Here is a 25,471-nt window from a genome sequence, read left to right as displayed (position 1 = left end):
GATCTGTTTATTTAATTCTCCTAGTTGCTTTATCTTTTTGGAGGGAAGGTTATTAAAAGTATTAAAATATTAATGTTAAGGATGTTAATATTATCAAAGTGATATTAAAAAATTATCTCTTTCATCACCAAGTTGCCCAGACTGCCTGTCTTCTTAAAATGTGTAATCTAAACATGATAAAAGGAAATGTTTATTCACTCTTTTCTCAGTCTACTTAAAAAAAATTTTTTTTAATTAAAAAACTTATTTCTAGTTGAAGGATAGGTGATATTATATTAATTTTAGGTGTACAACATAGTGATTTGACAATTGTATGTATTAGGAAATGCTCACCACAATAAGTATAATTACTGTCACCATACACAATTATTGTAATACTACTGACAATATTTCCTGTGCTGTACCTTTCATTTCTGTAACTTGTTTATTTTGTAACTGAAAGTTTGTACCTCTTTTTTTATTAAATGTTGTATCTTAATGTTTATTTTTGAGAGAGAGAGAGAGAGAGAGAGAGTGCATGTGTGTGTGTGTGTGTGTGTGTGTGTGTGTCTGTGTGTGTGTCTGTGTGTGTGTGTGTGTGTCTGTGTGTGTGAGCAGGGGAGGGGCAGAGAGAGAGGGAGCCACACAATCCAAAGTAGGCTCCAGGTTCTGAGCTGTCAGCACAGAGCCTGGTGCAGGGCTGAAACCCACAAACCGTGAAATTATGACCTGAGCCGAAGTTGGACGCTTAACCTGAGCCACCCAGGCACCCCTGAAACTTTGTACCTCTTAATCCCCTTCACTTATTTTGCCTATTCCCTCACCTTCTCCTTCTGACAACTACCATTTTGTTCTCTGTATATTTGAATCTATTTCCTTTTTTTGTTTTGTTCATTTTAAGAAAACATTTTAAATGATGGGTGGACTTGTGCCTGGACTCTGAGGAAGGCCTAGAGAAGGAGAGGCTGAAAATGCAAGAGAAAGATGAAAAACAGATGGAAATATTTGTGCTCTGGAGTGACCAGAGGGCTTGGATACCAAAGTATTGGTAGAGGGATGAACTTTGAATAGGGGAAGAGAACAGTTTGTCTGACAGAAGAGGGAAGGAGATGAGATTTTATTTTATTTAGATATGTTAGTTTGCAAAAGGTTGCAGTTAGGAAACTGAGGAATGTCACATCTGGTATTTTCAATTTGCATAGTAAACTTTATGTAAAGTTATTTGCTAAAGAAAATGAAGTAAGTATAGGGGACTTGAGGAAAGTAGTAAAGATTTAAAATGGTGATGGTGTAAAATGAGAGCAAAATCTAACCAGAGGCATGGGTGTCTTAGTGATGGTAAGGACCAACCCTGGGCTAGACCTTAAAATATAAATTTGAAAGATGCCAATTTTGTGATTTAAATATTTTTTTCAGCTTCATTTTAGCAACTGAGATGTAAGAGCTTAGAAGGTGGTTGTTTGTTTAGACCTAAGATTAGCATTTTGCAGGACAGGAGTCAGAGCTTCACACGGGAATAATGTTAAGGCATGATAAAAGAGTGGTTCAAGGGATTCACTCTGGGGTATAGACTGGGTAGGGAAGGAAATCACACCATTCAGGTGTTGATGAGCTCGGAGAAAAGGAAGGATTCAGTGGAATCCAGGTCTATTAAATTTCAGAGCTAGAGAAATTCTGTTTTATTGTAAAGACCATGTTATGGCTGTGGGATTGTAAAGCTGGGAAAAAATGTTGGAGTAAGAAAGTTCAGAAATGGTGGGAGTATGTTGTGATACATAGCGCATTGTAGATGAGGAAATTACCTGTGATGATGGCAAGAGTTGGGTTGAAGGGGGAAGTGTGAATCAAATAGGTAGATAAACAAGAGGATCTAACTGTAGATGGTAACAAAAAGGGTTCAGGCCAGTATTGTAAGAATGGGGAATAAGGGTGGTTTGCATGAAAAAAGACAACCAGGGGCTTCTAAAGTTTGTTAGTGTTTGTTATTGGTGGTATAAATATCGGGTTGGGCAAAACTTGTTTTTTAAAGGGACAGACAGTAAATGTCTTATACTTTGCCACTCACATGTTTCTGTTGCGTATTTTTATTTATCTGTTTGTTTATATAACCCTTTAAAAATGTAAAAACCATTCTTTGCTCATGTGCCTTCCCAAAACAGGCTGCAACCAAAGATTATAGTTTGCTGTCCCATGGATTATATTCTTTAAGAATTATCTGTGACCAGTTGTACTTTTTTGTGATTAACCAATGATACTTTACTTGGGAAAAGTTTGTAACTATTTTATTTACTAAGTAACTATCATTACTTGAGTGACAGTAGTTTTGGAAAGTGTAAGGAGATTATATGTATTCATTTTAAAGATACCGTTGGTAGTGTTGTTTTACACTTCTTAGTATGGTAATTACGTTTACGTTTCTGAACAAAATTTTTACTTTTTGTTGTGGTGGATTCAAGTTGAGTCAGCAGATACTGGAGTTATTTGAAGCATGTCAGCAGCAAGTAAGTGATTTAAAGAAGAAAGAACTGTGTCGAACACAGCTGCAGAGAGAAATTCAGCTCTTATTTCCACGTATGTTTTCCTATTTTGCATGCCCTTTACATATATATGTTCCTATTTAAAATTTTAAATAATACTTTATAATCTGTTCTATTTCTCTAGAAAGCAGACTTTTTTTGGTTGGGTCCTCTTTAAATGGATTTGGTACTCGGAGCAGTGACGGTGATTTATGCCTAGTTGTTAAAGAGGAACCAGTAAGTAATGAAACATTTATTTCAAAAGTTAAATTTCATATAAAAATCATTGAAGAAAAAAACTTGTTTTTTGTTAATTTTTTTTTAATGTTTATTTATTTTTGAGACAGAGAGAGACACAGCATGAATGGGGGGGGGGGGCAGAGAGAGAGGGAGACACAGAATTGGAAGCAGGCTCCAGGCTCTGAGCCATCAGCCCAGAGCCCGACGCGGGGCTTGAACTCGTGGACCGCGAGATCGTGACCTGAGCTGAAGTCGGACACTTAACCGACTGAGCCACCCAGGCGCCCCGAAAAAAACTTGTTTTAATTAGTTCTTTGGATTTGTTGTTCATATTAATTCAAGAAAACCCAGGAAATGCTTCTTTCTCTTTTAAGGCATATGCACATGCACACATAAGCATAACGGGGATTTTAGCATTAATTTATTTTTAAGTTGTTAAAGTGAGATGGCTTCACTGTGTTTTTAAAGAGCTCTACCTCTTGTTTGCTTGGATTGGATATGTTGCCAAGATGCAACAGACATGAAGAGAATGTGTCAGTATTATCTTGATATAGTAAAACCTTGGATTGTGAGTAACTTGTTCTGCGAGTGTTCTGCAAGATGAACAAACATTTATTTAAAAAAAAATTATTTTAATGTTTATTTATTTTTGAGATAGAGACACAGCATGAGTGGAGGAGGGTAGAGAGAGAGAGGGAGATGCAGAATCCAAAGCGGGCTCCAGACTCAGCTGTCAGTACAGAGCCCGACTATAGGCTCAAACTCACGAGCTGTGAGATCATGACCTGAGCTGAAGTCGGACGCTTAACCGACTGAACCACCCAGGTGCCCTGATGAACAAACATTTCTAATAAATTTTAACTTGATTAACTAGTGAGGTCTTGCAATACTTGTAGTACGTGACACCAAATGTCACGTGATCACAAATGAGCCAATGGTTCTTGAAATTCGCTTTGACATACAAGTGCTTTGGATTACAAGCATGTTTTTAGAATGAATTATGTTTGCAAACCAAAGTTTTACTGTATTTCCTTTCCATTTAAATTATCAATGATTCTTCTTTTAATCTTTTCTCCCCCCTTGAAAATGCTACGGGGTTTGGAGTTCTTATTTTGGGAATACACAAAGGGATTTCATTGACATTTAAAATATTTTTTAAATATTTTGGCTTGTTTCTTTTTATTTTTGTTTAGCAACCAAATTTTGTTATTTAGTATTATGTTTGTTTGAATTTCCTGTTAACTGATACTCTTGTGTGTCCTTAATACAACAGTAATCGGTGTTCACTAAGCTGACTTGAGGCAGTCTCTTTAATATGCCGAAGTCTCTTCTGAATTACCCAAGATTAATTTCAGTATAATTTTAATGTGCTTTATTATATTCTGCCTCTTTAAAAATACAAAAATACCTACTGAATGGTAATATATATTTTTATTTTATTATTTCACTAATAAAATTGGCTTATAATTACTGCAAATCAGAAAGAGGTTTATTCCAGGAAAGAAACTCTGACACTTTTCTATGCTTTGCAATCATATAAAGGAAAAAAAAACCCTCAGAAATAATAAACATAGTGAAGAATACTAGAGTTTTAATTAAATCTCTCATGCAGTTAGACTCTTTTCAGCCACATCACACCAATCCTCCATCTGGTTCATATGTTTGTGTTGTGTTGTCAGAACTTGTCCTTAAAGCAGCTCACAATGTAGATAGGGAAATAAAACATGTTACAGAAAGTTAAAATTCTGTTTGTTTTTCTAGGAGAGGATTACTTTATGTGCATTTTTACTAAAGTAAGAAAATGACATAAGAATTTTGATATTTTTTAAATTTTGCTTTAAGTTTATAATTAGGAATTGATTTAGGAATGTTGATGTGAAAGCATAAAAGTTGACATTTTCTATAACATAATTTAGTGTATATTGAAAAGTAACTTGAAAGAAAAGTATGCTTTTTCTCTTTGTTGAGAAACATTAAGAAAATAAAACATTGAATTTAGAAAGATAGTGAAAAAACACTTTATTTTTAACTTTTCAGTGTTTTTTTCAGGTCAATCAGAAGACTGAAGCACGGCATATACTCACCTTAGTCCATAAACACTTCTGTACCAGACTTTGTAAGTCTCATATGCCTCAAGTTCATATGTCATCTGACATAACTATTTAATATGTCTTAATATGTCTCTTACTTTGTTTTCTGATAAGAATTGTTTATTTTCTGGTCAGGATAGACATAATGTGGATCCTTTTTTCCCAAATGAATTTTTTTTAACTTGATTAAAAAGAGAACAATTCTTTATTGAGATAATCCCACTACATGCACTGGGGAATTCAAATGTATATAAGCTTCATTTCTTTTTCTCAAAAGATTATAGGCTGTTAGGGAAGCTACAGCATTAAATGAATAGCTGTAGTGTATAGTATCTGTGAAAAGCCAAGAAAGTGATACAGATAAAGTCTTATGGGTATTCATGTGAGGGAGTGAGAATTTCATCTGTTTCGCAGTGACATGCAATTTGTGACATCACATTTTAAAAATATCACTGAACATGAAGCCCAAGTGAATTATTCCAACAGAAAGCAAATTATTGACTTCGGCCACTGTATTATAAGATTTTATTCTTTGAATAACCTAGCTAAGCACATTTTATCCACATGTGTTAAGCCGTCATAATTTATTTTAAACTTCCACAGAATATCGTAGATTGTTGAAGTCACACTCGCCACGTGATGTTGGAAAGAGATGTGTTCATTTATTCAGCCAGATAGTACTTATGTGTCAGGCTTTGAACTGGCAAATTCAAAGTCAAGTGACCTGTTACTGCCCATGAGCAAGTTATATCTGTTGTTGGGTAGAAATCAAGTGATTTATTTTAGTGGACTTAAGTTTTCACATCTGTAAAATAAAGGAGTAATTCATACCTTAAGTAGATTTTTAATAGCTATTATTAACGCCAAATACTAAAAATGGAGGGAACCTTAGAGATCATTTAATTCAAAGGTATTTTTGGTTGTTATTTTTCATAGTTAAGGAGAATGGTGATTAGTGGATTCAGTAATTTGCCTGAGGAGTGTAGTTTGTTTTTTGGTGTCACAACCTGCACCTGGAACTTGAAACTTTTAATTCTTATTTTTCATTAAGCCTCATTGAATTCCTGCCTACAAATTCTTTTTGAAGCTTGACATATTTTATGATTTTGGTGGTAAAAGCATTATAACGGGAAAATTTTTTAATTCTGGTATTATGTTTTTCTTTATAACATTAGGAAACTGCTCCTTTGGGAAGAGTTGGCAGTTTCTTTTTTACATATTTCTGTATTTTCCTAATTTTCTATAATGAACATGTATTATTTTCAAAAAATATTTTTGTGCTTAATGGAGTAAAAAATATGTATACATGTATTCTTCCTCTTAGGGATCATATTTATTTAAATGTATCACTATCCCATGTATCTATCATGTTGCGGGCATTTCCACATTTGAGACTCTTTGTAAATATGATATTTATGGCTGCTGTAAGATTCTGCCTTATGCTATAACAGAAATGAGCTATGCTCCTGCCAGCCTAGATATTTTTCCTGCTTATAATGCTCTGATGAATTTCTTTATAAGTATTATTAGATATTAGACCACACTTCTGAATTTTAATATAAAGCCCTCTAAATGGTATTGGAATTTTCAGTCTTAGAAGAATTTGATAATGTCCTTTCTTTGCGATCTTAAAAGACTGTGTTTTCATAAACTGTTTTAGCTTAGTAAGAAACCATTTTTTAAAAATATACATTGGAACACTATGAATTTGAGAAATGTTTACAGATATTCATATTTTGTCCTTCAGCTGGCTACATAGAGAGACCTCAGTTGATTCGAGCAAAAGTGCCAATTGTGAAGTTCAGGGATAAAGTCAGGTAAGTAATTATTGAATTTTCCTTTTTCAGTCATTTTAGATCATTTTTACATATTCTTTTGATGTAGATAGTTAAGTGTAGGCTACAGCATAATAGCTTATCTTCATCAGTTTTTAAAACTTTCTTGATTTGTCTTGGAGATGATTTTTTAGAATAGTCTGAGCAATTCTTTATGCTTAACTGTGCTTAGTTATTTTGCTTGGTATTTCGAGTGTTTAAAACTATCCATTTTAAAGAATATATATATTTACATTTCACATTTTTAAATTTGCTTTTTGGAAATGTAATATACTCTTTAGAACATATCTTAATTGATGAGATTTGATGTATGTTTATATCAAGGGAGTTGTTATAAATATAATTATATCTATCTGTACACTCTACCAGCCTGGGTTCTGAATTTCTTATGGGCATTGGGATTAGAATCTTTTATACAGTATCTGAATATAAAATGTAAATAGGTGTTGACTGTTCTATTGGTTAAAAAAAATTTGTTCCCTAAAAAAGAGATAAGATTGTGATAAATTAGGTTTTCTAGCCCAGTTTTATAAAATACTGAAATGGTTTACATAAATGTAAGTGTAAAGTGTAAATATATATACATAAGTGATCCTTATTATTCATGGATTCTTTATTTATGAATTTGCCGACATGATGATATTTATTTTGTAACCCCCCAAATTAATATTTCTAGCACTTTCATAGTCATTTGTAGACATTTGCAAAGTGGAGAAGATTCTGAATCATTGAGATTAAATAATGTGACATTCTGCCTTCCTGTTTCTTCTCTTATGTATAAACAATTATTCTTTGCAGAGTCCATTTCCATGTTTTTTGTATTTTGTTGCTTTATATAGGTGACTTTGCTCTTTTAAATGGCCCCCAAGCATAGTGCTGAGTTACTATCTATTGTTTCTGTGTACAAAGCTGTGATGTGCCTCATGGAGAAAAAACTTGTATTTGATATGCTTTGTTCATGCATAAGTTACAGTGTGCTTGGCCATGAGTTCATTATCAGTGAATGGGGTGTCTTTAAATGGAAACACATAAAACAAAGTTATGTAGGGGCGCCTGGGTGGCTCAGTCGGTTAAGTGTCTGAGTTCAGCTCAGGCCATGATCTCGTGGTTTGTGAATCTGAGTCCTGCGTTGGGCTCTGTGCTGACAGCTCAGAGCCTGGAGCCTGCTTCGGATTCTCTCTCTCTCTCTCTCTCTCTCTCTCTGTCCCTCCCCAGCTCGTGCTCTGTCTCTGTCTGTCAAAAATAAATAAACATTAAAAAAATATTAAAAAAGCAAACAAAACAAAGTTATGTATTAATCAATTGATGAAAATGTTTTGACTGAAAGCTTGTGGGAACCTAACCCTTTGTTTCCACTGTTTTCATTGACTTTATAGAAAATAAATACTGCAAATGATTAGAATTGACTAAATATATATGTTTTAAACAAATCCTTAGATATATGCCTGGTTCAAACCTTCTCCTCCATTCATTTAAATATCTGTCCAATCTATAAGTATTTGAATTGTTTTCAAATAACTAATGGTAGTTTTCTTTTTAAAAAAAAATTTTTTTTTGATGTTTATTTATTTTTGAAGGAGAGAGAGACAGAGTGTGAGTCGGGGAGGGGCAGAGAGAGAGGGAGACACAGAATCTGAAGGAGGCTCCAGGGTCAGCTGTCAACACTGAGCCCGACGACACGTGGCTCAAACTCAGAGACCGCGAGATCATGATTTCTGCTGAAGTCAGACACTTAACCGACTGAGCCACCCAGGCGCCCCAATGGTAGAGTTTTCTAAAACACTTTATGGGAGATAAACTAAACACAAATAAAATTATTAGCTTATTGTAATTATTTTTTAAAATACATGGTTGTGGGCCCCCTGGGTGGCTCAGTCCATTAAGCATCTGACTCTTGATTTTAGCTCAAGATGATCTCACCGTTCATGAGTTTGAGCCCTGCATTGGGCTCTGTGCTAACAGTGAGAAGCCTGCTTTGGATTCTTTCCCTCTCCCTCTCTGTCCCTCCCCCACTCGTACCCCTACCCCCTCTCTCAAAACAAATAAATAAACAACAAAAAAAAAGTAAAACCCACGGTTGTATTTTTTTTTTATGTTTAAAATTTTAATTACAGTGTTTTTAACATTCGGTTATATTACTTTCAGGTATACAATATAGTGATTCAACAATTCTATACATTACTCAGTGCTCATCATAATAAGTATAGTCTTTAATCCCCATCACCTATTTCAGTCATCCCCCTACCTATCTCCTCTCTGGTAACCATCTGTTTGTTCTCTATAGTTAAGAGTCTGTTTTTTGGTTTATCTCTCTTTTTTTTTTTCTCTTTGTTTATTTATATATTTTTTAATTCCACATTAGTGAAATCATACGGTATTTGTCTTTCTCTGACTGACTTAATTCACTTAGCATTATACTCTAGTGCTATCCATGTTGTTGCAAATGGTAAGATTTCATTCATTTTTATGGAAGAATAATAGTCCACTTGTGTGTGTGTGTGTGTGCATGTTTATATATATCACATCTTTCTCCATTGATGGACATTTATTTGTGTATCTTTGTCTTTGATGGATATTTGGGCTGCTTCCATAACTTGCCTATTGTAAATAATGCTGCAGTTATCATAGAGGTGCATATTTCCTTTCAAATTAGTGTTTTTGTGTGATTTGGGTAAATACGCAGTAGTGCAATGACTGGATTATATGTTAATCCTATTTTTATTTTTTGAAGAATGTTTATACTGTTTTCCACAGTGACTACACTAGTTTGCATTCCTACTAGCAGGACACAAGAGGTTTTTTTTTCTCCACATCCTTGTCAACACTTATTATTTCTTGTTTTTTATTTTAGCCGTTCTGACTGGTGTGGTTTTGATTTGCATTTCCCTGAAGATGAGTGATACTGAGCATCTTTGTCTACACATGTAGAAAAATGTTGCTATGCCAAATTTCTGAGAAATTACTGCCTGTGCTCTCTTCTAGGATTTTTATGGTTTCAGGTCTCACGTTTAGGTCTTTAATCCATTTTGAGTTTATTTTTGTATATGGTGTAAAAAAGAGGTCCAGTTTCATTCTTTTGCATGTAGCTGCTCAGTTTTCCCACTACCATTTGTTGAGGAGACTGTCTTTATTTCGTTGCATATTCTTGCCTCTTTTGTTGAAGTTCAGTTGACCATATAATCCTGGGTTTGTTTCTGGGCACTCAGTCCTATTCCATTGATGTATGTGTGTATTTTGTGCCAGTACCATACTGTATTGGTAACTACAGCTTCGTAGTGTAACTTGCAATCCGGAATTATGATACCTCCAGCTTTGTTTTTCTTTTTTGAGAATGTTTTGGCTATTTGAGGTCTTTTGTAGTTTTATACAGATTTTAGGATTATTTTTTCTAGTTCTGTGAAAAATGCTGTTGTTTTTGTTTTGTTTTGTTTTTTAGTTTATTTTGACAGAGAGAGAGAGAGAGAGAGGGAGAGAATCCCAAGCAGCCTCCATGCTTCCAATGCAGAGCTTGACTCAATCCCACAAACCGTGAGATCATGACCTGAGCTGAAATCAAGAGTTGGACAGTCAGCCGACTGAGCCACCCAGGCACCCCACTGATTATACTTCGATAGGGATTTCATTAAATCTGTAGATAGATTGTTTTGGGTAGTGTGAACATTTTAAAAATATTTGTTCTTCTAGTCCATGAGCATGGAATGTCTTTACATTTGTCTGTGTTGTCTTCAACTTCTCTCATCATGTTTTATAGTTTTTAGAGTACAGGTTTTTGAACTCTTTGGTTAAGTTTATTCCTAAGCATTTTTTCTTTTTGGTGCCGTTGTAAATGTGATTGCTTTTTAAATTTCTTCCTATTGCTTCATTATTAGTGAATAGAAATACAGTGGATTTCTGTATATTGATTTCGTATCCTGCAACCTTACTGAATTCATTTATCAGTTCCAGTAGTTTTTTGATGGAGTCTTTAGTGTTTTCTCTATATAGTATCATGTCATCTACATAAAAATAATGAAAGTTTTACTTTTTCCTTACCAATTTGGATGCCTCTTATTCCTTTTTCTTGTATGACTGGTGTAGCTTTGGCTTCCTATACTATGTTGAATAAAAGTGGTGAGAGTGGGGGCGCCTGGGTGGCTCAGTTGGTTAAACGTTCGACTTTGGCTCAGGTCATGATCTTGTGGCTCGTGAGTTCAAGCCTTGTGTTGGGCTCTGTGCTGACACGTCAGAGCCTGGAGTCTGCTTTGGATTCTGTGTCTCCCTTTCTTTCTGCCCCTCCCCTGCTTGTGCTCTGTCTCTCTCAATCTCAAAAATAAATAATAAAACATTAAAAAAAAAAGGTGGTGAGAGTGGACATCCTTGTTTTGTTCCTGATCTTAGGGGGAAAGCTCTCAGTTTTTCACCTTTGAGTATGATATTAGCTGTGGATATTTCATATATGACCTTAATTACGGTGAGGTATGTTCACTCCAAACCTACTTCGTTGAGGGATTTATCATGCATGTTGTACTTTGTCAAATGCTTTTTCTGCACTTTTATTTTATTTTATTTTATTTTATTTTATTTTATTTTATTTTAGAGAGTGAGAGAGCACAAGGTGGGGAGAGGAGCAGAGGGAGGGAGAGGGGGAGAGAGAGGGAGAGGGAAGGGGAGAGAATTTTAAACAGGCTCTGTTCAGCACAGAGCCCAATGTGGGGCTTGATCCCATGATCCTGGGATCATGAACTGAACTGAAATCAAGAGTCGGATGCTCAGCCGAGTCACTAGGCACCCCCTTTTCTGCATCTATTGAAATGATCATATGGCTTTTATTCTTAATGTTACGGATGTGATATATCATGTTGATTGATACGCAAATATTGGACCCCACCCTTGCATCCCAGGAATAAATCTCGCTTGATCCGTGGTGAATGATTTTTTTTTAATGTATTACTGGATTCAGCTTGCTAATGTTTTGTTGAGGATTTTTACATCTATGTTCATCAGAGATACTGGCCTATAGTTCTCTTTTTTGTAGTGTCTTTATCTGGTTTTACTATGAGGGTACAATGCAAGTCTCATAGAATGAATTTGGAAGCCTTCCCTCTCTTCTGTTTTTTGGAATAGTTTGAGAAAAATAGTTATTAACTCTTCTTTGAGTGTTCGGTAGAATTTGCCTGTGAAGCCTTCTGGTACTGGACTTTACTTGTTGGGAGTTTTTTCATTACTGATTCAATTTCATTGCTTGTAATGGGTCTGTTCAAATTTTCTATTTCTTCTTGATTCAATTTTGAGAGGTTATATGTTTCTGGGAATTTATCCATTTCTTTTAGGTTTTCCAGTTTGTTGGCATATAATTTTTCATAATATTCTCATACAATCCTTTGTAATATTTCTATGGTGTTGTTGTTATTTCTCTTCTTTCATTTGGTGATTTTGTTTATTTGAATACTCTCTGTTTCTCCCCCTTTTTTTTCTTTTTTGGATGACACTAGCTAACGGTTCATCACTTTTGTTGATCTTTTAAAAGAACCAGCTCCTGGTTTCACTGATCTGTTCTGTACTTTTTTTAGTTTTTGTTTCGTTTATTACTGTTCTAATCTATATTATTTCCTTTCTTCTATTGGTTTTGGGTTTTGTTTGTTCTTCTTTTTGTAACTCTTTTATGTATAAAGTTAGGTTGTTTGAGATTTTTCTTCTTGAGGTAGACCCATGTTGCTCTAAACTTTGCCCTTGCAACCACTTTTGCTGCTTCCCAAAGATTTTTGGTCATTGTGTTTTCATTTTCATTTGTCTCTTTATTTTTTTGATTTCCTCTTTGATTTCTTGGTTGATCCATTCATTGTTTTAGTAGCATGTTGTTTAACTTACATGTATTTGTGCTATTTCCAGATTTTTTCTTGTGGTTAATTTCTAGCTTCATAGCATTATGGTCAGAAATGATGCATGGAATGACTTCCATCTTTTTAAATTTGTCAAGACTTGTTTTGTGGCCTACTGTGTGATCTCTTCCGGAGAATGTTCCATGTGTACTTGAAACGAATGTGTATTCTGGTATTTTAGGATGGAATGTTCTGAATATATCTGTTAAATCCATCTGGTCCAAATGTGTCAGTCAAAGCCACTGTTTCCTTGTTGATTTTCTATTTGAATGATCTGTCCATTGACGTAAGTGGGGTGTTAAAGTCCTCTACTTTTATTGTATTACTATTGATTATTTCCTTTATGTTTGTTATTAACTGCTTTAAATATTTGGGTGCTCCTGTGTTGGGCGCATTTTTTTTTTCCTATTTAAGATTATACAAACTTTTTTTCATTGTTAAATGTTCTTTATAAACACCATTTTATATTTCTTCTCTATACAGACCATTAAAAAAATGGCTTCTAATATCCAAAGATAACCAATGATAACATTTTGGTGTAAAACTTTCAGTCCCTCTTCTATGCATGTGAATGCATAAGAGTTTTTAAAATTAAAATTGAGATTATACTTTTTTACCTGACCATATATCATGGATATTTGCTTATATCAGTGAATTTTTTCTGGCTTGATTTTTAATGGCTTTACAGTAGTTTTTCATTCAATGAATATATTGTGATTAACTTAGTTATTCCCCTGTTAGAATAAGCATTTTGTACATTAAATTTTTTCCATATAAAGGATTAGTTTAATATTTCCGGAAGTAAAATCTGAAGCAAATACTGTGGATATTTTTAAAGCGCTGAATCATATTTTTGGAAAAGTTTTTAACTGCAAACTGGTTGTTGCCTGTTTCTTCCTCTCTGTTGAGGTATATAGAGGAAATGCACAGTGGTTTTAGTGTTAGCCTTGCACAGACGCAGTTAGAGAATGTAACTCTCTTGCTGCCATAAGTTTCCCAAAGGCAAATATATATATATATATATATATATATCTGAAGTGTTGATACTACTATCCATTTTTGTCAATATGCATGGTTAATTGAAAGATTATAAGATTTCCTTTCCCTAAAAAAGGAAATCTGCATTGGTAAATTTCAAATTTTATAATTAAAAGTTTATAAAAAGGAATTTTGTTAAGTTTTTATATTAGGCAGTCTTTTCATAGAAAAACTCAGTGTGCAGAAGTTGTTGGACCTAATAGTATATTTACATTAATCCTTTCTTTTATTTTGAGTTTTGCCATTCTTTGTAGATCCCTTCATTATTGCCCTATTTTTTAAATTGTGAATTGCACCATATCTTTGCTTTCAAAGACATATCCCTATTGTCCTTCCAGATTATCAGTAGCTCACTTTGGTATAATATAATTTATATGTTATTTATATCTTATCCTTTTTGGAGGGAATATAATGTATAGACTACTTTTATTTTTTTTTCACCTGTTCTTTATTTGGCTTTTTATTCCTATTGTTTTAAAGCAAATAATGCTTTACTTCCAAATTAGTTGAGAATATATAACTCAGTGAAATAACTTGACCAGAAATGTTTTTGGTCATATAATTTTGTTTACCTGGAATGGATTGCAAAATTTTATAATTTGTTTTATTAAGGATAATTAAAGCCTTAGAAGTACATTATGGATCTTACAACTGTTATCCTGTTTAGTATTTTTAATATACAGTAAATCATATTAAAATGATATACTGACTATATCTTTATTCTTATTGCTAAGTTAGTGTCTCATTTTAAAGTATTTGGTCTTTGGGATCATGCTATTTTTACATCATAGGGTAGATGAATATTAACTTAGTTATTAGGGAGTTAGTTTAATTTGTTCAAAAACACTTGAGGTAAAGTATTTTTCTCTGTTTTTAATAGTTGTGTGGAATTCGACTTGAATGTAAACAATATTGTTGGAATAAGAAACACATTCCTCCTCAGAACTTACGCATACCGTAAGTTTTTTGTTTATTTCCAAATAATTATAGCTTCTCTCTTTATCCTTTATTCCTTTTTAAATATGTTTATAATAAACACTGACATCTTTTTAATTATTTTAATGTGTAGTGTCTCATTTTATTATATGTATACTATGTTGTACACTAAAATTTATATGCTACCAGAGTTACAGGTTAATAAAATGAATTTTAGTAATTGGTAATTTTTAAAAGGTGACTAAGATACCTTGTAAAAGTAAGACACATTTATGGTGAACACAATGTTTAATACACAGGGAGGAAATGCTTTTTCTTTTGGAGTTGGGAAATGATACAAACTTACAGAGAAACCGTAATATTTTCTTACCATTTTTAAGTTTTCATTTTACTTTCAGTTGAAAATCGAGTTCGTCCGTTAGTACTGGTGATTAAGAAGTGGGCAAGTCACCATGAGATAAATGATGCCAGTCGTGGTACTTTAAGCAGCTATAGTCTTGTATTGATGGTTTTGCACTATTTACAAAGTAAGTATTATGGGTTTTTCCCAATTTTTAAAATGGAAACACAGTTAAACTTCATTATGGTGTCTTTTCTGTTGACACTGTCTTCAAACAGTATTGTTTTAAAAAGTTCTTTCTAAGGCCCATATAGCCATATTTTTCTAATTTGTTGCTTTGAACAAATGTTTTAGAAATGTTATTCCCCAGAAAACATTATAAGGAAGTTTCGCTGTGTTTTGTTTTGTTTTTTGACAGTTTTTTCATATTACTCTTTTGTATTCAAAGAACTTTTACCGCTATATTGTGGATCCATTATCTTGAGGCACATGCATGTTCAGAAGCCCTATAAAAATAAGCTCAAGCACCATTCATCATGTTTTTTATTTTTCACTTGAGACAGGAATTAAAGGATTTTCTTTTTGGATAAAGAAGTTTTTATTCCTTGTGAGTTGGCATGGAGTTTGGGTGAAAGAAATAATAGAAGATTGGAAATAATCTAAGTTTTTAAGAATAGAGGAATGATTGAATTAATTATAATATTTTCAGCTGCTAAGAATATGTTTTTAGGGTATTTAATGGTAAAAGAAAATATCCATGATATGGTATCATATACAACATGGTATCAATTTTATTTTAAAAATTGTATTTGTATTTGAGTTTGTGTATGTATTCATATGTATATAAATATTGAAAAGTTATGTGCCAGAAATACATCAGGGGTTATTTAGATTTTGTCAAATGTACATTTTAAATTACAACTAAAACTAAAAAGTGAATAGACACTAGTTGTGATTTAGAAATGAGATTTGACTACAGTATTGAACATGTATGAACAGCTATAATATGTGCTCTTTCTCTCCATTTTTGTGGGTTACTTTAGATACTTTACTTTGCCTTCTTTAGAAAAATGGACTTTTATCACACATGTACTGAGGCAGTTTGGTAAGCAAGTTGAAAGTTCAGAAATTTTTTACCACTGTTCAAAAATCATGTTAAAATTCTGTTTACATTTTGTTAAACCTATTTTGTTTTTGACAAAGTCCTCTTCACTAAGATGATTTGTAATTAATGGCACTATCATCACTGTTTCTAGGTCTTTGTTAAAGTACATCCACTCTGCACAGCTAAAGTATAACTGTATTGAGGTGCCTGGGTGGCTCAGCTGGTTGAGCCTGTGACTCTTGATTTCAGCTCAGGTCATGATCCCAGGGTCGTGGGATTGAGCCCCGGATCGGGCTCCGCACTAAGTGTGGAACCTGCTTAAGATTCTCTCCTCTCCTCTTCTCTCTCTCTCTCTCTCTCTCTCTCTCTCTCTCTGACTCTCTGACTCTCTGACTCTCTGACTCTCTGACTCTCTTACTCTCACTTGCTCTCTCTCCCTCTGCCCATCTTCCCCTCTCACACACTCTCTCTCTAAAATAATAATAAAAGTAAAAGCGTAACTGTTATTTGGCAAATTTTGGCTACTTCTCACTAGAAGAAATTAGATTGAAATAAGTAGCCGTGTTGAAATTAGATTGAAATAAATAGCTGCTTTTTTGGCAAACAGGAGTCTGCGAAGTGTATTGAGCAGTTCCAGTCGTGCCACAGTGAACTAGTGTTTGTAATTTTGGCCAGTTTATTCCACCTTTCTGGCCTTAATATTCTTATCTGTAACAGGGATAATTGGATTGGATGGACTTTTAGGTTTCATTTAACTTCTTAAAGGCTTTTTTAATATCTTTTCTGCCATGAGTAGAGAAAGGAAATTTGTCTTCTGTATATGGAAAAGTTGAAAAGATTAAAGTATTTCCTAGAATGAATTTCAATAGTTAGTAATTGACTACATATGCTTGAAAGGTGACTGATGAAAGTGTGAAGGGAAAAAGCCGATGAGAAGAGATTTTAATGGCCATCTAAGATTAATAATAATAATTAATAAAAAGGCAAAAGTATTACCTGGTTAGAAATAATAATTTGAATGAATATTCATAGAATGTTTACCATGTTTTCAGGTACAAAACTGTTTCAGGCATTCTAAAATTGCTCTTGAATTTTTGGGACACCTGGGTGGCTCAGTTAGTTGAGTGTTTGACTTTTGATTTTGGCTCAGGTCATGATCCTGGGGTCATGGGATTGAGCTGCATGTCTAGCTGTGCGCTGAGAATGGAGCCTACTTGGGATTCTCTCTCCTCCCCTGTTCCTCTTAGATTGCACGCACTCTCTCTTTCAAAAACAAAATTGTCCTTGAATTTTCAAAATTGTTGTTTATTGTTGAAGATCTCCTTTTTTTTAGTTGAATTTTTGATGAATCAGAATGGAATGTTTCCATGTTTAAATTTGTGGAGGCCTGACCAGAAAGCTCTCATCTGAAATGTAGGCAAAGTAAAATCTTACAGAGTAGCTGTTCTGAAGGTGTTATCTATTGATCAGATACTGTAATAGTAAGGTGTTTTGTGTTTTTTTTTTTTCTTTTGAGAGAGAAATTTAAAAGATTGAAGTCCAAAATTTTGAAGTAAAAATAGCTGTTACAGCTAGATCCTTCCTGAATGTATGTTGCTTTTTCCCCCCAAATGTTTAGTTTTGAGAGAGAGAACGAGCGAACGAGTGAGAGGGGGAGGGGTAGAGAGAGAGGGGACAGAGGATGTGAAGCAGGCTCTGCACTGACAGCAGATATAGCCCAATATGGGGCTTGAACTGATGAACTGTGAGATCACGACCTGAGCTGAAGTCAGATGCTTAACCAACTGAGCCACCCAGGTGCCCCTGAATATATGTTGCTTTGAGTGAAATAAACATTTGAAAAACTATTCAAGACTTTGACGTTACTATCAGGATAGTGTTAACTGCCACGGTATGCCAATTGCTCTGCAATGTGTTGACCTTAAAAAACAAAAGAGCTAGGTTTTTGTTTGTTTGTTTGCCAGTACAGTGAGTTTATTCTGGAATAGAGGAATCGCAATTCAGAACAAGCAAACTGTAGTGAACCAACCATTGGCAAGTCCAGAGAATGGAGGTTGAGGGGCTTGCCTTTATGGAGGAAGGGGAGGAAGCTGGAAGGGGCTGTTTTGCTGAATTCTCATTGCCTGGGCTGTTGCTGAGCAAGGAAGAATTCTTTCTTCCTTCTACTAGAGTATGTAAAGGAAGCTTCTTCCTATTGGGGAATGCAAAGTATACTTCTTATGGAGAATGGTGGCAGTGTGTGAGAGCACCCCTTTCAGGGCTTCCTGACTCCACTTTTCTTTTACTTATTTTCACAAATGACTAGCTTTAAGGTTGTTAGACAAGGGATTTACTGAGTGATATCCCTGCTCCCCAAAACTTTCAAATTGCTTAGTTCTCAGGGTGCTTTGTCTATTGAAAGACCCTAACCATTGATTACTGTTTGTTTTTCTCTTCCAACATTCTGGTTATGATTCTAGAATGAAATAAATTTTTTTCTAAATGTTTATAACCTTTCTTCACTGTTTTTTAAATTATAATTTTAATTTACTAGGGGTATTCAGTGAGAAGGGAATTCAGGTTTTTAATTAAGTAAACTAATTTCTAGTAAGATTTACCAATTTGACTTCTATATTACAGCAAAATTGTTAGAAAGTCATTAAAAACTATTACATGAATATAAAGACGTTTAGAATTAAAGTAACTGGGGCTTGAGTTTATTTGTAGGATCTTCTAGAATTTTGAGCATTTGAATGCCTCTGGGAAAAAATATTTTTACTTCCTAAGAGTGATTCCAGTAAGTAATGAGTTTTTCCCCTCAGTCACACACTGTGAACATTCCAGACTATCATGGAATTTTATTTTATTCCGATTTCAACTTGGGAATGGAGCATGATACAGAAGAGATATTTAAATATTATGTGATAGAAACTTATACATTTATAATCATAGTTGGAGATCACGTAAGTTGGTAATAATAGTTGATTATTTAGATATTAATGTATTCCAGAAGTTATATAAAAAGGTTTTTGCTAAACTGCAAATTAAAAATAATGATTGTTACTGAGTTTACTTAATTATATATAATGTGTTTCTAATTCTTAAATACACAGTTTGTTTTATGGTATTATATTTGGTCTTTAATCTTAAATCTTGAAAACACATTACTTGTATCTTATAGTCAAGATATTGTATTTTGCAGGTTGGATTTTGGTAAAGATATTGGAGAATGAAGAATGACAAAAAATAAAGTAACATATAAAGATAATGATTCCTTTGTATGAAATTTTAATTTTTTATGGCAAAGTGGCATATTTATATTTATATTTCTAAACTTTATATTTCTGATTTATATTTCTAAACTTTGCTCAAGCCTCCTTTTTAAAAATTAGTGAAGTTGAAGATTTTTTTTTTTCAGTTTTTTTAATAGATCGATCTCCTGAAACTATCTCAGTTTTGGTATTACTGTTTATTAGAAGAAATTAAACATAAAGGGACAATTATGATATAGCTATTATTCTTTCATGATACAGTATCATTGGACTTTACTTAAAAAATTTTTTTTGATAGCTACATCCATCTTAACAATGTTCATTCAGTATATGTAGAACAATCCTTGTCTTGCTTATTTTGTGTGTGTGTCTGATGTTGGACCAAATGATGTGTGTCCATTGATGACTTGTTTTTCTAAAAATGCAAGGAACATTTGTTTACCTAGAAATATACATAGTTTATTAACCTGAAGTTATCAACTTAGATATATTTTGAATTTAAATTTCTAGGGATCAGAGTTAATTCACAAAATATATGGAAACTGTTGAATTCTAGCAGGAACCCTTATAGTCTCATACCTGGGGTGTAGCTGACAAATTATTGCTTTGTGAAATGAATTATGTGAATCACAGAAGCTTTAAACTTTTTTTTTTATAGCCCTACCTGAACCCATCCTTCCATCCATCCAAAAAATTTACCCAGTAAGTGTTTCTTATAAATTATTCTAATACATATTATGACAAATATATGTGGAACTATTATATGCAGTATTAATGTGAATGTAAAAGGTGTAATAGTTACCTTCTAAGTATATAATAACATTTTCTATATAGGCTGAGGCGTTGGCCACTAGCACATTAAAAATATTCCGTATACTTTTTCAGAAGACTGTCATATTTTATTTGGTTATTGGCAGTGTGGTCATTTTTCTTAATGGTGGAATTATTTGCATGATGCTCATGATTATCACTAAAAGGAATTAAATATATTCAATTGGTCAAGGCCTATTTAGACTCATTCCAGTTTTCTTCGTGCTATTTTAAAATAGTTTTATAGTATTTCTTTACTCAGAAGTCTTTTAGCCCAATCTACGTATACTTTGAAAGCAGGGGAAAAATTAAGTTGAACAATTGGATAATCATTGTATCTTTCACTTGATTTTACCAACTAATACACCAAAAGGAGTAACACTGATACTTACACTCCTTGAGTGCATAATATTAAGAATCCTTCTGAAGTTAATTGGAAACATGAAAGTGGTGAAGGGTGCCTACTAGAAAAAGTTTGGTATATACTCAGTTTGAATTTAGAGAAACCTAGGTAATGTACATAACTCACAATCTATATACTTTTGTTTCTTTTCCAGTTTTTTGTGTTCCTTTTTTCCAGAATTCTGTTTCCTTGTTTTATAGTCCTACCATTTCTGTTTTCCTCCATAATCATCCTTATTCCTGGTTGTATTTGGAAATAATATTTAAACTATCTGTTTAGAATGTTTAATCAGCCTTCTGAAACCATGTAATTTTTACCTGTTTAGTTTTATGAAGTTACAAAAAGCTGTTTTCTAAAATTACTAAATAGGCAAATTGAAAAAGATCTAGCTTGAGTGATCAGTTTTCAAAGGACTTGCTTATTTTATATGTATCATAGAAAATACAAGTCCTTGATGTGGAATCTAAATTAAATATAACTTAACCTTTGATAATTGAGAAGAACTGATGTTCTTGTTTTTGAACATGTTATTATCGTAATGCACACATGCAAGGTGCTGGATAATGAAAGGTTCACTGTAATCGAGATTGCTGTGGTGAGGACTTCCCAGCTTGTGGTGGATCATCTGGTAAAGATACCGTTATAAGAATCGTTTGGAATCTGGGTATCTTATCTTCCTCATTTTGAAAACTAATTTCTGGTATTATAAAGAGCTACTATAATGTGTTTCAGTTATTGCTAGGGATCACTATGCTTTCATAAACATTGTGAAAATGAAAGCATCAGAAAGTATAGAAATAAAAGTAACTTGAACTTTTGGGTCTTATCCTTGAATGGTTTTCTCCCTCCATAAAATATTGATTATTTAGCTTATGCTGAAAGGTCAGAAATAATGACTGGGTGTTCACTGTTTCATTTTATTGTCCCAGCTTTATTGTTAAGACCTAGGTTTCCGTGTAGAAAGAGCTGTGTATATTTTTCAGCATACAAAGTGTCTAATAGTTAAAACTTATCCTTTAAAGAATCTCTTACTGTGTGTGGAACAGATGCTTCTACACAAATCTCACTTAAACTCTGTGCTGCATGAATTCGTTTTACTAAAATAAAATACTAATAAAGTCTCAGTTTAATGCTCTATGCTTGAGAACAGAGCAGAGGTATTGCTTTTATTTTAGGATACCAAGGTTCTTACTAGTATATTCTAGTTTGAAGAACCTTATTTTTACTTCTGTTTCATTTTTCTAATTTTCTAGCTCCCCCCCCCCATGACAGAGTCCCATCTTCTCTTCACTTACACTGTCTCTCACCCTATACTCTACACTCCTGTTGTGCTAATAATCCTATTTCTATACCTGTAACAAGGAAATAGATTTAATACTAGTTCAGTCCCAAAGCCTTAAAAAATACTTGTAGCAAGACCTGCTAGATTTAAGAATGTCTTAATTTGCTTTCAGGTGTGGTTATATTACCATAGATATTTGAAGAATACTATCTTTACTATAAGATTAATGCTTACATGGGTAAGGATATACTATCCACTCTTAACAGGATTTTAAATTTTATCTGAAACCTGTAAGCTAATTGATCAGTAGAGTGCTTTTCTTGGTGGTCCATCCAATGGAACAAGCAAATCAGCTTATTTCTTACTACTGATAGCTGTTATTTATGTAGTATCTATTTTATGTCAGCACTCTATAAATTTTATATACAGTGTCCTTAGTCCTCGACAGGTAAACTTATGTAGTATTTTCCTTGATTCACAGGTGAAGAAACTAAGTCTTAGGAAGATTATATTATTGATCCAAGTTGTATTACAGTCACAAATTATGGACCCAGAAACTGATATTTTTTCTATTATACTGTGCTGAATGAGGAAAGGCAAAATGATAGTAGTGTTCACTAATATATCATTTCATCTAGTTTCTGTTGATTATTACATTTTATTTGTGTATATCTGATTGTCCCTATACAGATATACCTTTCTTTAAGAAAAACATATATGACAAAATTTCAGGTTGAATAAGTAAGTTTGAGAATGACTTAAAACTTTATAGTAACAGAAAAAACACTTTATTTTACAAGGAAACAAGGTTCTTTTAAATTTTGAGCTTCTCTAATATAGTTAAGTAGAGTTTAAAAATAGGGTATAAATTTTGAAATAGAATAACATTTGTTCAGTATATTATGCTTTTTTAGTTATTTTCATATTTTCTCAAATTTATGATAATTGTTTTAAAAATTGGTATGGTGTTTCAGTTCAGTTTGGATACTAAATTATGAAAGAAAAGGATGAAAGACTGGCCATATCTTTACCTTCAAAAGCTATATAACATTATTATTACTATTTAATTCTCATTGACTTAAAAAAGGCAACATGAATAGTCAAATAGAAGACAGAATATTTACTATTGAGTTAAAACAGTGAAGTTGAGAATGTTTAAATATATAAACTCGGGTTAAGCTTATGAAGGGATCTTTAGTTTAATGGAAGTATATTGTGAGATTTACCTAGATTTATGCTAGGTGGAGATTTATGAAGATAACTTATATTTGTTTCTTTCCCTAGTGGCATCTTCATATTCTAGGAAGCCATTTTATAGTTATGAAGTTAGGAATTCTGAGAAGTAGAGTTCCCCTGTGTAGTTATGTATTGAAATATATTAAATTTTACATATATACATATGCATACATATGTATACATATAGCAACTTTTTTTTCAGTTTTAAAGTGTGTACAGTATGATAAAGGATTTTAGTTACGTAAAACAGGTTATAAATGAATACCTTTGAAAAGACATATTTAAAAGTTTGGGGGGAAGTTTTTTTTAGTGATAAAAACATTCTTTTAAAGTTGATGTTACTTAAATTTTAAGAGTTATAAGGAAGTTAATTTTGAAATAATACATTATTTCAGGAGGTAACTATACTGCATTATTGCATAAATTGGACAGTTATAGGGTGCCTGGGTCGCTCAGTTGGTTAAGTGTCTTACTCTTGATTTCAGCTCAGGTCATGATCTCAGGATCATGAGATCAAGCTCTGAGTCAGGCTTAGCACTGGGCATGGAGTCTGCTTAAGATTCTCTCTCTTCCTCTCTCTCTCCCACTCCACCTTGTGCTCTAAAAAAAGATAATGTACAGGGGCGCCTCGGTGGCTCAGTCGGTAAGCATCCGACTTCAGCTCAGGTCACGATCTCGCGGTCCGTGAGTTCGAGCCCTGTGTCAGGCTCTGGGCTGATGGCTCAGAGCCTAGAGCCTGCTTCCGATTCTGTGTCTCCCCCTCTCTCTGCCCCTCCCCCGTTCATGCTGTGTCTCTCTCTGTCTCAAAAATAAATGAACGTTAAAAAAAAATTTAAAAAAAAGATAATGTACAGTTATAATAATAATGATGCCAAGCTATATAGGTAATACTATACTATACTACATACTATACTAAATATACTAAATACTATATAGGTAATACTATTGCTGCTATGCTTTACATATATTATATCATTTAATCCTTATTACAGTTCTATGAGTACTGTTATTTTCCTTGTGTTATAGATGAAGAAGCTGAACCTTTGGAAAGCTAAGCAATTTAAGTTCATAGAGCTAAGAGAAGGTTTCAAAGCTAATTCTGACTCCAGAGCTCATGCTCTTAACCACTTCATTATAGTGCTTCTACTTTATGATGCTTATGTTGCTTTCAAAATGTTAAACATTTTACTAAAAGCAAATATAATTTAAAGGAAATTTCATGATCAGTCTTTAACATGTATCACCGAATTCATGGTAATCTGCATATAATTAAGAAAGGTTGGTGAGACTTTAATATATCATTTAGCTCTTTTTCTATTTAGGCAGAACTCTGTTTAAGTAGTCTATATCAGTTATCTTTTTCTTTGAGACCTTCCTCAACATTTATATATAGGGTCTAATAATTTATATTGTTAGAATACTATGTAACTTAAATTTCTCTGTTTGCCTGGAGGTAAAAAATAGTCTTCTTTCAATTAAGGCATGTATCTTTTTAAAGAACAGTTAGCAAGTAAAAGTTTAGCTGGTATATTTTATTCTAGAAAGTGCTTAATTGTCTAAATTTCAAACTTTGAAGGTAAGATATTATGGCACAGTCTCAGAAAATGATGGAATTTGGCAAAAGATGTTTTTGCCATTTTGGGGGGAAGCAGTTCTATGGGCAAAGAAAAGTTGAGACTTTTCAGATGTTTTTCAAAGGGTTGCCCATTTAAATTTTTCTAAAATTGGCATTGATTGAAAAGGAAAAAAAGGTACAGAAGGTACAGATCTTCAAAAATCTTTAAATATCAATTGGCAAATGTTTGCAGGAATTAAGTCATTACAGAATAAAGATGTCTTCCCTACATTAAAAACAAGCAGCAGGTATCGATAACCCACCTCACCTCCAAATGCATTTAGAAAGATGTTACATTCTATCAGTTAAATTGTTTTTCCATGGATTTAGGATGTAATTCCTTTGACTTTTCATTGTTCTTTATGTGTTTTCTAATATGTTAAAGTTCTGCCTACTCATATCCAAGGTAGCATATATTATTTTTAAATACATGTGCAATGGGGCAGCTCCCTTTAAAAAAAATTCTTTGGTGAAATTTTTCTTAAAGCAGAGAATCTTTCTGTAATGTGAATAATTACCAACAATGGGGATTTCTTTTTTTTTTTTTAATTTTTTTTTTCAATATATGAAGTTTATTGTCAAATTGGTTTCCATACAACACCCAGTGCTCATCCCAAAAGGTGCCCTCCTCAATACCCATCACCCACCCTCCCCTCCCTCCCACCCCCCATCAACCCTCAGTTTGTTCTCAATTCTAAGAGTCTCTTATGCTTTGGCTCTCTCCCACTCTAACCTCCTTTTTTTCTTTTTTCTTTTTCCCTTCCTCTCCCCCATGGGTTTCTGTTAAGTTTCTCAGGATCCACATAAGAGTGAAAACATATGGTATCTGTCTTTCTCTGTATGGCTTATTTCACTAAGCATAACACTCTCCAGTTCCATCCATGTTGCTACAAAGGGCCATATTTCATTCTTTCTCATTGCCACGTAGTACTCCATT

The 25,471-nt window shown here is 33.3% G+C and overlaps 1 protein-coding gene across 2 annotated transcripts in view; it reads left to right on the top strand.

Annotated features, from left to right (window-relative positions):
* The window catches only part of TENT2 (terminal nucleotidyltransferase 2), a 71,113-nt gene that overhangs the window by 23,540 nt on the left and 22,102 nt on the right, over nucleotides 1-25,471 (top strand). The window contains exons 5-11 of one of the 2 annotated variants that reach the window (XM_019462909.2): nucleotides 2,436-2,550; nucleotides 2,641-2,732; nucleotides 4,785-4,851; nucleotides 6,573-6,642; nucleotides 14,437-14,513; nucleotides 14,891-15,019; nucleotides 19,847-19,890. In XM_019462909.2, coding sequence (XP_019318454.1) covers nucleotides 2,436-2,550; nucleotides 2,641-2,732; nucleotides 4,785-4,851; nucleotides 6,573-6,642; nucleotides 14,437-14,513; nucleotides 14,891-15,019; nucleotides 19,847-19,890 — 594 coding nt within the window. Of the gene's footprint in view, nucleotides 1-2,435; nucleotides 2,551-2,640; nucleotides 2,733-4,772; nucleotides 4,852-6,572; nucleotides 6,643-14,436; nucleotides 14,514-14,890; nucleotides 15,020-19,846; nucleotides 19,891-25,471 lie in introns of both variants that reach the window. The other variant, XM_019462905.2, reaches the window with a different exon arrangement.

This window comes from Panthera pardus, unplaced genomic scaffold, assembly GCF_024362965.1.
Source record: "Panthera pardus isolate Hobbes unplaced genomic scaffold, ASM2436296v1 HiC_scaffold_2, whole genome shotgun sequence".
NCBI classification, from domain to species: Eukaryota; Metazoa; Chordata; class Mammalia; order Carnivora; family Felidae; genus Panthera; species Panthera pardus.
The sequence above is the reverse complement of the archived record's forward strand: the minus strand, read 5'-3'. Positions and strand labels throughout refer to the sequence as shown.